The 14,130-nt window shown below is 45.6% G+C and overlaps 1 protein-coding gene across 1 annotated transcript in view; it reads left to right on the top strand.

The window, feature by feature from the left end:
• PDIA5 (protein disulfide isomerase family A member 5) overlaps positions 1-4,268 on the top strand; it is a 91,349-nt gene extending 87,081 nt beyond the window's left edge. Inside the window, exons 16-17 of the mRNA XM_007109053.4 lie at positions 3,498-3,632; positions 4,041-4,268. Of these exons, the coding sequence (XP_007109115.2) occupies positions 3,498-3,632; positions 4,041-4,121 (216 nt within the window). The 3' untranslated portion in view covers positions 4,122-4,268. The remainder of the gene's footprint in view (positions 1-3,497; positions 3,633-4,040) is intronic.
• Positions 4,269-14,130: the final 9,862 nt, after the last annotated feature.

Raw genomic sequence — 14,130 nt, 5'->3', positions numbered from 1 at the left:
GAGGCTCTGGCCATGTTGCGTGTGCTGTGTGTGGTCCCCCGAGTTCTATCAGAAGGGAAAGCTCCCTAGGGCAGGGACCTCGTTTGTCCGTGAATCCCCCACAGTCTCGACGCCTGAAACCTCTGTAAACGTTGACTGGATGAAGGAACCAGATGACGTGTTTGATGTTTCCTGCGAGCGCCTCTTCTGCTAGTACTTTTAAAGCCTTATGTTGTGTTGTCCTCACAGTCGTTTAGTCAGCTAGGTATTACTACTCATTTTACAGATGAGGAGATTGACTCTCAGAGAGGTTAAATGATTAGCCCAAAGTTACCCAGCTGGAAAGGGGCGGCATCAGAACTGAAAGAATAGGCATCATCAGAGGTCTCCCAGATGTGGACTCAGGGCCTGGGACTCTCGTGCAGGGGATTTGGGGGGAGGTGGTCTTAGGAAGCAGTTGAGGGGATGGAGGAAAGGAAGCCAGAGCAGGTGCGTTAATGAGCAAATTACCGCATGGGTAACTAGGCTCACTCCCTGGAGACCTCAGCAGGGACAGAGCCATCCCCCTCAGAGGCGAGAAAGCCAGGGGACATGTCCGCAAGCACCGTCCATTGTGGACTTTACTTCTAGCTCCCTTCAGCCAAGAGTTGTAGGTGCCAGTGGCAAGTCAAGTGCTGGGCGGAGGGGACTTTGCAGGGCACGACAGCCACCTACCGTGGAACAAATCTAGAAGTCAGTGTACGTTTGGTGCTGTAGGTGAGTCATTGCGGATCTTGAGTGGGTATAAGAGGGGCAGGCGCTTAGGTGAAATTGGGATAGATGCGAAGAGGTTTATTTGCTGCCTTCTTTCCAAAGAGTCTCAGTCACTTCCTGTAGAGGGGCCTGTGCTTGTCTCTTCCTACAGAGACTGAGAGCAAAGAAGCCTTTGCAGCCAGAAGTAGCACTTTGTATATGTGGCTGGCAGCTATTTGAGGGGATTCAGAATAAGGACCCATTTTTATTTTAGTCGATTTGTAAAACTATACACGACATTTCCCACAGCTCCAGGGCATGCATACAAATTAAATTCATAATTTAAACTGGCTGCAGGGAGAGCAGCGGCCCGGAGCAGTGCTCATCAAACACTTTCACAGCCTAGCAGGGGAGTGACGGCCCCTAGCCGAGGGCCAGACACAGAGGCTGCCCCATGTGCATGGTCGCCCCTGGACCGGCCGCTCAGCACCTGCCCCGAGAAACGGAACCCTGAGGACAGCCAGAGGAGGCTCTGCCTCACATTTCTGAATAATTCAGGAGGGGCTTTGGAGGGCAAGCTGGGGTTCTCAGAAGCCTGCAGGGGCTAGCCTGCTGGTGTGCATGGACGCAGGCAAACAGCAAGTTGACCCTGCCTGAAGGAGACAGCTGCCCTTCTTTTCCAACCACACGTTGCCTCTGGGAAGGCAGGGTAAGTGCCCTCAGATTCGGCTTTTAAAGAGAAGATGGAGAGCCAAACTTTACATAAAATCTTCTGCCTCTTTTTCTAGGTTGGCAGCTAATTCAGATTTATGTTTTTAAAATATTCTGCGTGGGCCAAATAGAACAGGACTGAGAGCCAGATAGGGACTGTGTGCAGAGTTTGCAGACTCTGCTCTAAGAAGTCTCATCATGTAGAACGTAATGTAGCCGAAGCGGTAGAAGCGGGGCGTGAGGGCGGGTGAGGGAGGATGAGTGACTGGTAACCAGAGTGCAGGCCACGACTCACTCTTCACTGCCTGTCAGCACTGCTGCCTGCTGAACGGTAGCCCCGCTCACCTGGGCACAGGTAAGAGACCGGTAAGCGTTGACTGTTGGTGGCCTGCAGGGCTCTCCTACCTGGAAAGGGGGCCTCCATCCAAATGGAAATAACCAGCAGCCAGAGAACTCTGTGAGTCACGGCTATTCAGTAGTTTTAAACCTCCAGCGTGGCAGTAGTTCTGCCAGGGCTCCTGCGTGGGTTCCAGCCCTCAGAGGCACCGCGCCCATTCCTCTCCCAGGCAGGTCCCAGCATGGGCTGGTCCTAGCTGGGTGCTCTTTCCTCGGGCCTTCACGCAGCTGGCTGCCTCCTCATCACTCAGGTCTCAGATCAAATGTTATCTCCTTGGAAAGGCCTCCTTGGCCATCGTGGTGAAAGCAACCCCTCCGGCCATGGTCTTATCCAAGCACCCTCTTTTGATTTCTTCAGAGCGTCCCTTGGACTTTGCAGTGATCTCGCTTGTTATGTGTCTGTTAACTGCCTTCCTGCAGTAAGAATGTCAGTCGCTTGATGACAGACTTTGTCAAGGTCACCACTGTCCTCGTAGCATCTAGAACAAGCTTGGCCCATAGCAGGACTTCCATCAATGCCTCCTCTCATCAGAAACTGCCGGCCCCTCTTCTGTAATGCTTGTGGATTGCTGTTGCCATTAATTGACCCTCTCCACTCCTTCCCTGCTCTGTGACCCTCAACAGGAGAAAAGTTTCCCATGTCTGCTTTTTACCCTCTTATTGGGAAAGAACAATAAATAAGGAAAAACTACCCTGCATGTGGAATTTGTTCAATGTGCAAGAATAGGCCAACGGCCAGTTAACCTCCTTCTGACCAAAAACTGTTTGCTTTAGTCATGCTGAACTCTGTCCCGGTTTCTGGAATGTGCTCCCCTGGCTGGAACCTGCTTCTCCTCCGCCATCAGGCCTTGGCCCAGGTGGCAAACTTTGCAGAGCGCCTCTGTGCCACTCCCTGGGCCGTCTTGGCACCCTGGACCACCTCCACACACCTCCTGTCATGCCTTGGATTCACCTCTTTATCCAACTCCCTGACCAGATGCTGAGCTCCTACTGGGGACAGAGCTTGTGTCCGGGGCCGGTAGGGGGTCATTACAACAGCAGCTAACGTGTACTGACCATTAACCATGTGCCAGGTCCTGTGCCCTTTCACCTCACCTGACTTCTCTCACTCAGTCTTCATAATGTCCTGATAGTCTAGGTACTGTTATGTCCATTTTACAGATGAGACATTGAGGCACCAAGAGGCTAGGTAATTTTCCTTAAGTCTTAACATGCAGCCAAGCCAAGAGTTGCACATGGGAAACTTGACTTCAAAGCTCTTATTCTTCACCTTGGTACTACCCTGCCTCCCCCAAAACATGTTCAGGAAATATTAGTTGATGAACAAATGAGTCCCACAGTGCCTCACAGAAAGCATCACAAAACTTGTGGTGTTTACAGATGCTTTCAAGTCATAATTTCCTTTCCAGTCATTATACTCTTGATTTTAAAGGGTAGTCTGAGGGCATTACAAGCTAAGTCCCCTAACCTCACCTGTCTGCCTGGGGAATTGAAAACAGGCACTCTCAGTCTCAATGGAGCTCTGGGCTGGGGATGCTTTGCTTCAGCGTATCCCTGCTTTGGGGGAGGAGATCAAAAAGCAAATGACGTGGGCCTCAAGTGCAACCTGGTCCAGGCCTCAGCTCTCAGACTGGAGACCCCCGTGCTGACCCTCCCTTTCTTCGGCCCCGGCCCCGCAGATTGCCTGTGCCGCTGTTGACTGCATCAAAGAGAAGAACCAGGACCTGTGTCAGCAGGAGGCCATCAAGGCCTACCCCACTTTCCACTACTACCACTACGGGAAGTTTGCAGAAAAGTACGACACCAATCCGACGGTGAGTTGCAGGGAGGCACCTGCCCCAAGCTCTGTCTGCTGACGGGCAGGGAAACAGCCGCTGAGGAGGCTTCCGGACAGCACAGAGGTCAGCTGCAATGCTCAGAGCTGAGAAGGCAAGGCTCTGGCCAGGCTGAAAGAAAATCCCAAGGGGTTTTCACACAAGTCCTGGCCCAGAACCGGGGGCGGGGTGCCGGGGTGCGGTACAGATTCCAGGGTGCGGGACAGTTTCCTCACCCACTTTTCAGGGCTTCTCTGTAGCCAAGCAGACCCTCTCCACATGGCCAGCCACCGCCGCCAGCCACGCAGCGGCGGGTCAGGGAAGGGGAGTAAGGAGGCGGGGGGGCGGGGGGGGCACACATCCGCATCAGGTTAAAGTTCCTTTTTTTTCTCTCTCCCTCCCCTACAGGAGTTGGGATTTACTAGTTTTATTCGAACACTCCGGGAGGGAGACCATGAGAGACTAGGAAAGAAGAAGGAGGAGTTGTAATTTCTGCCTCAGAGAAAGCTTTTCCATTACACTGTGAAGGATACCTGTTTTGTTGTTTCTGAATTTCCACGTGTTCTGAAGATGAAGTTTTTTATAGCCGCTTACGGCCGTTTTGTACAATTTTGAAATAAAATTAAACTAATTGTTTGCTGGTGTGGGTTATTTCCAGGGAGCCTGTTCTAACAGATAGATACCCGTGTTCTCCCTCCTTCCACCTCCTCTCCTGGGAGGTGGAGAGCCCCACGCCATGGTCACGTCTGTCTGGAAGGGACTGGGGGCAGGTGGGTGAGGAGGGAGGCATGGGATACAGGCCCCTATCAGCCACTGGAGAGCAGAACAGGAGAATCGGACCACAAAATATCCTGTTGGAAAATGACTGATTTTGAGGGGAAATTCGTTAAGATGATCAGGGGAAATGGGATTGTGAAGCTGACGGGAACCAAGCATTAGCTTTTTCTGGATCATTGCGGTTTCAGTTTTGGTGTGTTTTCCTGGAATGCATTTACATATTTCTCTTTCTCCGGCTATTTCTGTCTTCTCTTGCTCTCTCCATTCCCTCCCAGCTCTCCCTTTAAAGAAAAGTAAGTCTCCACTTAGGGATGAGTGCAGCTGTCAAGCCCAGGCTGGAAGGGGCATCTCAGGTGGACGGGGGGAGGGGCCTTTGTGCAGCTGCTTGCTCGGCACACTGGCTGGAAGGGATGGTGTGTGGGACGTGGTGGCCTATTCTCCGTGTGCAGATGCCGGTCTGTAAACCAGCTCCCCTCGCCCCGCCACAGGAACCTCCACATCTTCGCACTGCATTCTCATGGATGGGCGCCATCCAGGCCTCACTCTGTCTCTGTCACGTCTCTCTCCTGACTGTCTTTCCCACTAGGTCTGCTTTCTGCATTCCCTGCATGACTAACACCAAGCCTGTGCCCAGTGCTGCTGCCAGAGCCGTGGTCCTTCTCCATGGGGAGAAGAAGGGAGTAGAACAGCTTCACTCCCCTGTCTTGACCTCGTGGTAAGCGGCAGTCCTAGCCTTGGGCTCCTCGGGGTAGTTCAGAGGTGGCATTGCCAGAGCTGCAGCACTGGGCAGCACACTTTGGTGGCCTTACAGGGGAGTTGGCCTGTGGGCACCGGCCCGTCCCTTGCAGCCCCTGCCTTCTTTCTGATGTGTCCCCCAGAGTGGGGGTGAGAGCCGCAGAGTTCCCTATGGTGCCCTTGATGAAGTGCCACTGCACACAGCTCTGTTAAGTGAGATCAAAGGTTTTGAAAGCCCTTGTTCTGGTGCCGTGTCCCAGCTTCCCTAAGGTCAGCCTTTTCTTTTCCCTAAGCACCCACTTTTTTAAGTGGCCCCTGGTCTCCCCCCAGGTGCATGGGTATGAAAGAAGCACACATTTAAATGTCACATTTACTGAGCTCAGCTGGTGCCGTATGCTGTCAGACAAAGCCATTTAATCCTGACGCTGAATATCATGTACCCTCTCCTGCAAGGGGCTCATGAGGGAGTGTGTGTGCACGTGGGCACACTTAATGGACACTTGGAGTATTTGTGGAGGAACATATTTATTTGTGCCTCCAAAAACGTTGCTGTTTTTTAACTGCATCTTTAATACCTGACAAAATCCACTTCCTGGCCGAGGACCATGGGCGCTCACATTCAAGGCACAGGGCTTTCTTTCCATCTGTTCCATAGCCTGGGTTGGCTTCTGTGTGAGGTCTTGAAAGCATCAGGAAATGGCATCCTTTTCACTCTTTATATGCAGGATTTGTTAATTATGGGGCCTTTGTCAGAAGGTCTAGTGTTTACCATGACTTTGGGCATGACCTGAGCAAGTTCATCCCAGCTCTGGGCAGCTGCCTCTGCAGACAGAGCTCCCCTCCTCCACCTCCACTCCCCCCGACCCCCCCAACCCCGTGCCCCAATTCTGGAGCTCTGCAGATTGGTTAGATCATGGCCCTTGGTTAGTTCCATTCCCAGTGGCCTCGCTTGGTTCATTTGGGGTTCACTGATCTTCAGTGCAGACCCCTTCCTCGCCCTCACTCGAGGACCTGCCATTATCCCCTCGGTTCCCCTAGATCTTACCTCTGCAGGCTGATTTCTCTGCAAGAAGCAAGTGTAGAGTTAGGAGAGAACTGATTCCCAGTCTTCGTTCTGGTGGCTTTGCCATAACCTCAATTTCCCCGCTTTGGGTCATTGCTTCTGTTTCCATTCCCCATGAGTCTGCCTTACTCTGCCTCCTGCATGCCTCTCGCCCACCAGTGATTCCCCATCACCACTAACCAGAGCTCCCAGAGCTGGCCCCCCAACCCTTCTCCTCTTCCCCACATGGTGCCCTCCCTTTCTAGAGATGTTTGGCTTCCAGAAACTGTTCTGTGCCAGGCACAGGAAGGTGATGCTCTGGGTTCAGGAACTGATTTGCTCCACCAATGTAAAAAGATGTGGAATCTCATCTGGAAAGCACCGGGCCCTCTTACGTATCAGAGGTGAAGCCTGTGGCTCACGTGACTTGCCCAAATCTCACAGAATGGAGGAGGGGCCAGTCCTGTTCCCAAGAGGCTCCCAGTTAGAGTGACTGGGCATTGCTAGTCAGAACTGAGCTCCCTGCTGGTACGCTCTTACTGTTCACCATTATTTTATTATGTTAAGGCTGGAAAGATGAAACTGATATCCTTGAGCTACATGTGAAAATCAAATTACTGTTATGAGCCCACCAATTATATGCCTCCCCCCAAATCCTTTATTTTAGGCCTAGAATATCCAACACAGTGGCCATTAGCCACATGTGGCTATTAAGTATTTGAAATGTAGCTACTGCAACTGAGGAATGTGTGTGTGTGTGTGTGCGTGTGTGTGTGTGTGTGTGTGTGTGCCTTTTTGTGTTGTAAAATACACATAACATAAAATTTACCATTTTCAAGTGTATACAGTTCAGTGGCACTAAGTACATTCATATTGTTATACAACCATCATTAATATCCACCTCCAGGACTTTTTCATCATCACAAATTGAAACTCTGTATGCATTAAACAACAACTCCCCATACCCCCCTCCTCCCTGCCTCTGGTAACTGCCATTCTACTTTCTGTCTCTATAAATTTGCCTATTCTAGGTACCTCATATAAGTGAAAGCATGTATTTACCCTTTTGTATCTGGTTTATTTCACTTAGTATGATGAACAAGGTTCATCATGTTATAGCATATGTCAGAATTTCCTTACTTTTAAGACTGAATAATATTCCATTGTACGATACACCACATTTTGTTTATCCTTTCATCCGTCAATGGACATTTGGGCTGTTTGTGCCTTTTGGCTATTGTGAATAATGCAGCTGTGAACAAAATTGTGCAAATCATCTGTTCGAGTCCCTGCTTTCAATTCTTTTGAAAGTGGAATTGCTGGATCATATGATAATTCTATGTCTAGTTTTTTGAGGAATCATAATATTTTCAATAGTGGCTGCACCATTTTACATTCCTACCAGTAATGCACATGGGTTCTGATTTCTCTACATCCTTGCCAAAAGTTGTTTTCTGGGTTTGTGTGTGTATGTGTGTGTGTGTGTGTGTGTGTGTGTGTGTGTGTGTATGTGTTTTAATAATAGCCATCCTAATGGATGTGAAGTGGTATCTCATTGTGGTTTTGATTTGCATTTCCTTAATGATTAATGACGTTGAGCATATTTTCATGTGCTTTTTAGCCATATGTATATCTCCTTTGGAGAAATGTGTATTCAAGTCCTTTGTCCATTTTTGAAATGGATTGTCTGTGGTTTTTTTGTTGTTGTTATTGGTCCCATGTAGGAGTTCTTTATGCATTCTGGATATCAATCCCTTATCAGATATATGATATGCAAATATTTCCTTCCATTCTGTGGGTTGTCTTTTCACTTCCTTGATAGTGTCTTTTGATGTACAAAAGTTTTAAATTTTGATGAACACTGATATTTCTATTTTTTCTTTTGTCTCCTGTGCTTTTGGTGTGATTTCTAACAAATCATTGCTAAATCCAATGTTGGAAGTTTTTCTCCTATGTTTTCTTCTAAGAGTTTTATAGTTTTCGGTCTTACATTTAGGACTGTGATCCAGTTTGAGTTAAGTATAAGGTAAGGGTCCAGCTTCATTGTTTTGCATGTGGATATCCAGTTTCCCCAACACCATTTGTAGAAAAGACTATCTTTTCTTCATTGAACAGTCTTGGCACGCTAGTCAAAAATCATCAAGCTCTAGTTCCCAAAGATTTTCTTCTGTTTTTTTCCTAAAGTTATACATTTAAATATATGATCCATTTTGAATTAATTTTTATATAAGATGTGAGACTCAAGTCAGGGTTCATATTTTGACCTGTCAATGTCCAATAGCTCCAGACCATTTGTTGAAGACTGTCCTTCCTCCACTGCATTGCTTTTACATTTTTGTCAAAAATCAGTTGGCTGTACTTACAGAGGTCTATTTTGGGGTTCTCTGTTCTACTCCATTGATCTATATCTATCCCTCCACCAACACCATACAATCTGAATTACTTGTATCTGTATAGTAAGCCTTGAAATCAAGTAGACTGATTTCTCCCACTACCTTTCTTTTTCAGAATTGTTTTAGCTATTGGAGTTCCTTTGCCTTTCCATATAAATTTTAGAGTAATCTTATCTATATATGAATTTTTTCTGGGATTTTAATATCCTTTCAAATGATTCAGAAAAAAACATATATGTGTAAACACACACATAGATAAGGCTAAAGAGACAAAATGTAAATAACTGGTGAATCTAGTTAAAGGGCATATGTGACTTTTTACATGTGAAATTACATCAAAATAAAAAGTGCTTCTCCCCACACCCGCACACCCCCCCAAAAATTACACATGCCCTAAAAAGAGCATGCCCTAAATATATAAACTAAGTGACCCAGTTTAGCAAAGAGGGCCTGAGTTTTAACTCTCCCTAGGCAGCCCTGCTTCCCGTCTGGCCAGGACCCAGAGTTCCTCTGTGCCCGCACAGAGGGGTGCAGAAATGGGCTGATAATCTAGGTAATGTGGTTACCAGAAGCTGTCACCTCAGTGAGATCACAGGCCGACCTCGGGGGTCCACAGCACCAGCGGGAATGAGGTGGTGCCCCAGCCAGGTCTAGAGAAGGAAGGAAGTGCATGAGCTCAGGCTGTAGGAGCAGACAGCGACAGAATACCCCAGAAGCAGGACCCTGTGACCCTCAGCAGCCACCACACCAGGTGCAGCCTTGATGAGCAGGGGGCGCTAGGATCTGCAGGGCCTGGTGTGAACCTAGGTCCCTCTGTCTGACTGTCAGTTTCACTTTGTCCACACCTCTTGGAGAAGAGGGGCTTTGAAAGACTGGACCTTTACCTAAGGAGCCATCCTAGAGTTACCTAAAGAGAACTTTCAGTTTATTGGATCAGACTGAGATAACCACTTCTACTAAATCAATTAATAGGAAAATACACACACACACACACACACACACACACACACACACACGTATAAATAAGCAGAGTGTATATATACATCTTATACATTCCTGATAAAATGTGGTGGCCAGTCCTGAACATAAGAGTCCAGGTGAGACCTGGCCAGCACAAGGGGGAGAGGACCATGAATCCCTCATTCCAGATCTTATAGGATATATCTCCATTAATCTAGTCTAAGATTACAGGCTCACTGTCAGCAAAAACCATCAAAACTTTTTCATACTGCTCACAGAAAAGACCAATCCTTGATAATTAATTTTCATTGAATATTTTTCTTTACTTATTTTCAAGGTAATACCTGTGTTATAAGAAACTTTGAAAAATGCAGAAAAGCATGCAAAAGAAAATTTAAATCATTCATAGCCCTGCTACTCATCAATTACTATTGATTAGCGTATCACCTTCCAATTTTTAAAAATCACACACAAATAAAATCTCTTAGTATTTTATAACTTAAAAAATTTACAAAATGTTTAAACACTCTCCCGTATCATTTCCTGTCATTATTCTTTCTCCACATAATTTTTTTTTTAACATCTTTATTGGAGTATAACTGTTTTACAATAGTGTGTTAGTTTCTCCTTTACAACAAAGTGAATCAGTTATACATATACATATGTTCCCATATCTCTTCCCTCTTGTGTCTCCCTCCCTCTCACCCTCCCTATCCCACCCCTCTCATGGTCACAAAGCACAGAGGTGATCTCCCTGTGCTATGCGGCAGCTTCCCACTAGCTATCTAATTTACATTTGGTAGTGCATATATGTCCCTGCCACTCTCTCACTTCGTCACAGCTTACCCTTCCCCCTCCCCATGTCCTCAAGTCCATGCTCTAGTAGGTCTGTCTCCACATAATTTTTAAGACCATACAGCAGTTTCTCAACACTATTTCTGGGCACTATTGACATTTTGGAACAGATAATTCTTTGTTGTGGGGAACTTTTCTACACGTTGTAGAATTTTTAGCAGTATCTCTGGTCTCTACCCCATAAATGCCAGCAGCATCTCCCCTTCCCCACAGGTTGTGACAACCAAAAATATCTCCAGACTGCCAAATGTCCCATGGGAGCAAAATTATCCCCAGCTGAGAATCACTGCTTTATAGTACTTTATCCTATGTAAATACTATCCTTTACTTATAAATTCATACCATTAGATATATATGTTATATATAGTTATTCTCTATCATAAATAATGCTGGGATGGCCAGCTCTGGTTTTATTTTATGCATCTTACACATTTTCAAAAGTGGCTTTCTGGGTCAAAGAATATACTTGTTTTTAAGGCCTGTTTTTTTAAGGCCAGTGATATATATTGTCAATTTTCCTTCAGCAGTGTACCTATTTATACTCTTACCAAGAGTTTATGAAGTAACCTGTTTTCCTAACCCTTGCTAGCTCTGGGATTTATATTTTTGTAAAGATCTTTGCACATTTTGTTTCTGATATACAGTTGACCCTTTGACAACACGGATTTGAACTTTGCAGGTCCACTTATATCTGGATTTTTTTCAGTAGTAAATACTATAATACTACACAACTGATCCACGGTTCCTTGAATCCATGGCTACAGAACCATGGATACAGAGGATTGGAGGATGTGGAGGGCCAATTCTACGTTACACGCTATTTTCGACCACGCAAAAGATCGGTGCCCCTAACCCCCAAGTTGTTTAAAAGTCAACTGTAATTATAAAACACAGTTATTCGGGCTCCCCTGGTGGCGCAGTGGTTGAGAGTCCGCCTGCCAATGCAGGGGACATGGGTTTGTGCCCCGGTCCGGGAAGATCCCACATGCCGCGGAGCGGCTGGGCCCGTGAGCCATGGCCGCTGAGCCTGCGCATCCGGAGCCTGTGCTCCGCGATGGGAGAGGCCACAACAGTGAGAGGCCCGCGTACCGCAAAAAACAAAAAAAAAACAAAAAAAACACAACACAGTTATTCTAGTTACCTTTATCTTGAAAATTCTTTGTTTAGCCTGCCAGGATGTTTTAGATTCGGTTTCTGTCTCTGACAAGTTTTCTGTCTTTAACTTCATGTCCCTTGCAAATTTGATGAGAATTAAAACATTGCAAAAGATAGAATGTAACCTAGACTCCTGTATCAAGCCAATAGAAATTTCCTGTCAGTCTACTAGTTCAGCTTCCCTAGGCACAGTCATTCCACAAGTTCCTCACTTGTCCCAGCATCTAACTCATATTTTCCAACCTTTCCTAAAAGATACAGTGGAAGATATTGTCAGATGTTTTGTTGAGGTCTGGATATACTGTGTCTACCACATTCCTCTAATGAACCAATCTAATAACGCTGAAAAATAATAATCCTTTACCTGTGCACAGCCCCTTACAGTTGGGAATCATTTTTAGGACCCTTTCATACAACGCTCACACAACTCCATGATGTTGTGATGAGGAGGCCAAGGCTCCGGGAGTTTAGGTAACTCATAAAAGTTGACAGAGGTGGTAAGTAGCAGAGCTCAGATGCAATGCAGGTTTCCTTCCTTACTTCCATGACCAACAAAACTTTCTGTTGGTGATGTTTGCTTCTAGTAATTATTGCTTCCTTTCCAAGCCCCACTAGTCAGTATTGAGCTACCCAGCATAATGCCAGCTCAGTAAGTCTTCCCTTTCCTGGACTATGACTTAGCCATGTCTCACATTCTTTCAGGACCCTGAGGGGAGATTTGTCTGGGTCAAAAAAAATCTGAAATTATTTAGAGCAAGCAAGTACTTTTCTTCAAACTCTTAACCAGTGTTGATTTTTTACAGTTTTTAAAATTCTATATATCTTCTCTATAAAACTAAATAAACTAATACCTAAATACATATTAAATATATTTCTATTATATATAAAATATGTATTTAGTTATTAACTTAGTGTATATATTTCTACATCTACATGTGTATCTTTCTCTCTATATATATAGAGAGAATATAAATGGAGAGAGAGGAGAGAGAAACTGTCTCACTTTATTGCCCTCCAGTTTCCTGCCCCAGAAGTAACTTCTGTTAAGTGTGGTGTGTATCCTGCCAAGCATTTTGTCTGGGGCTATTTTTTTTTTTTTTTGGTTCATAAACAAACATGTATTGTGCTTTTTAAAAAAATATTAATTTTATTTATTTATTTGGCTGCGCCGGGTCTTAGTTGCGGCACGTTGGATTTTCGTTGCCGAATACGGGATTTTTAGTTGCGGCATACGGGACCTTTAGTTGCAGCATGCGGGATCTAGTTCCCTGACCAAGGATCGAACCCGGGCCCCCTGCCTTGGGAGCGCGGAGTCTTAACCACTGGACCACCGGGAAAGTCCCTGTAGTGTGCTTTTTATGTGTGTGTATGTATGTGCGTACATGTATATGTGTATGTGTATATAGATACATGGATTAAGAAAATTCTTTTCTACTCCAAGATCATATATATATATTTACTGGTGCTTTTCTGGTATCTAAAAATATACCTCAAATTTATTTTGGTATAAGGAGTGAGGTAAGAATCCAGCTTTTAGTTTTTCTAAATGGCTAGCCACTTGCCCCATCATCATTTTGATTAATTTACCTTTTCCCCACTGAAATGCCACTTTTATCATATGGTAAATTTCAAAATGTGTTCAGATGCCTTACTTTTCTGCCCTGTTCCACTAATCTATCTATTCCTATTTTATTTTATTTTTAAACCCCATTTTAATTACTTTCTTTTTAAATAGAATTTTCTTAGCTGTTTTGGCTTTTTTTTTTTTTTTTTCAGTTAAAATTTCTATCTTGGATCTCAGTTCTTTCTAACCAAAGACCATCCTATCTTTTTCAGTACAGTGATCATGTTCTTTGACAGAGTAAACAGAAATAAAAAGTTGTGGAGTTTCACTTTCTTTTCTCATCCATCAAAATTATGCAGTTGGCTCCAAATAGTGAGCCCAGATGTCCCTCCCTGAACTCTTACTCTAGACTTAATTAAAACAGCCCTTTCTGTTGTCATAGCTTTTTGCTGTGAGCCTCAGTAGCTAGGCTTTCCAGGAACTCTCCTCAAGGCCTCTTACGTGTGCCCTCCTTGCTCCCTGTGCTTTGTGATCTGTGTTCCTCCCAGCACAACCGCCACTGGATTCTTTTATGTAGATCCTCCTTTACTTTTCACTGAACCACGTCCAACAATAAAGTCTCAATCACTTTGAGAATGTCCTCATCCTCTTGGCCCACATCTCCGACTCTGAGTATTTAGCTGAGAGGGAGGGCATCCTTTCTACCTGAGCTGAGAGTTGTGCCCCACAGACCCCAGATACCCTCCTATTTCAAGCCGTAAGTACCTCATGATGAGGAAAAGGAAGGAAGAGGTGACATCAGCATGTTGTCACTGGAAACTGGTAACCCCAGGGGCTGAGTTCCCTGCAGTCACCAGTATTGTCTGCTACTTTGCTCTTTGGGAACAGGATAGATCACATTCCTGCCCATCTTTTCCCAGGTGCAACGGTTCTCAATCCTGGCTGCATGATTAACCACCTGGGGAGCTTGAAAAGCTATCAGAGCCAGGGCCCCACCCCAAAAACAACTGAACCTGA

Source organism: Physeter macrocephalus, chromosome 1, assembly GCF_002837175.3.
Source record: "Physeter macrocephalus isolate SW-GA chromosome 1, ASM283717v5, whole genome shotgun sequence".
Taxonomy (NCBI): Eukaryota; Metazoa; Chordata; class Mammalia; order Artiodactyla; family Physeteridae; genus Physeter; species Physeter macrocephalus.
The sequence above is the reverse complement of the archived record's forward strand: the minus strand, read 5'-3'. Positions and strand labels throughout refer to the sequence as shown.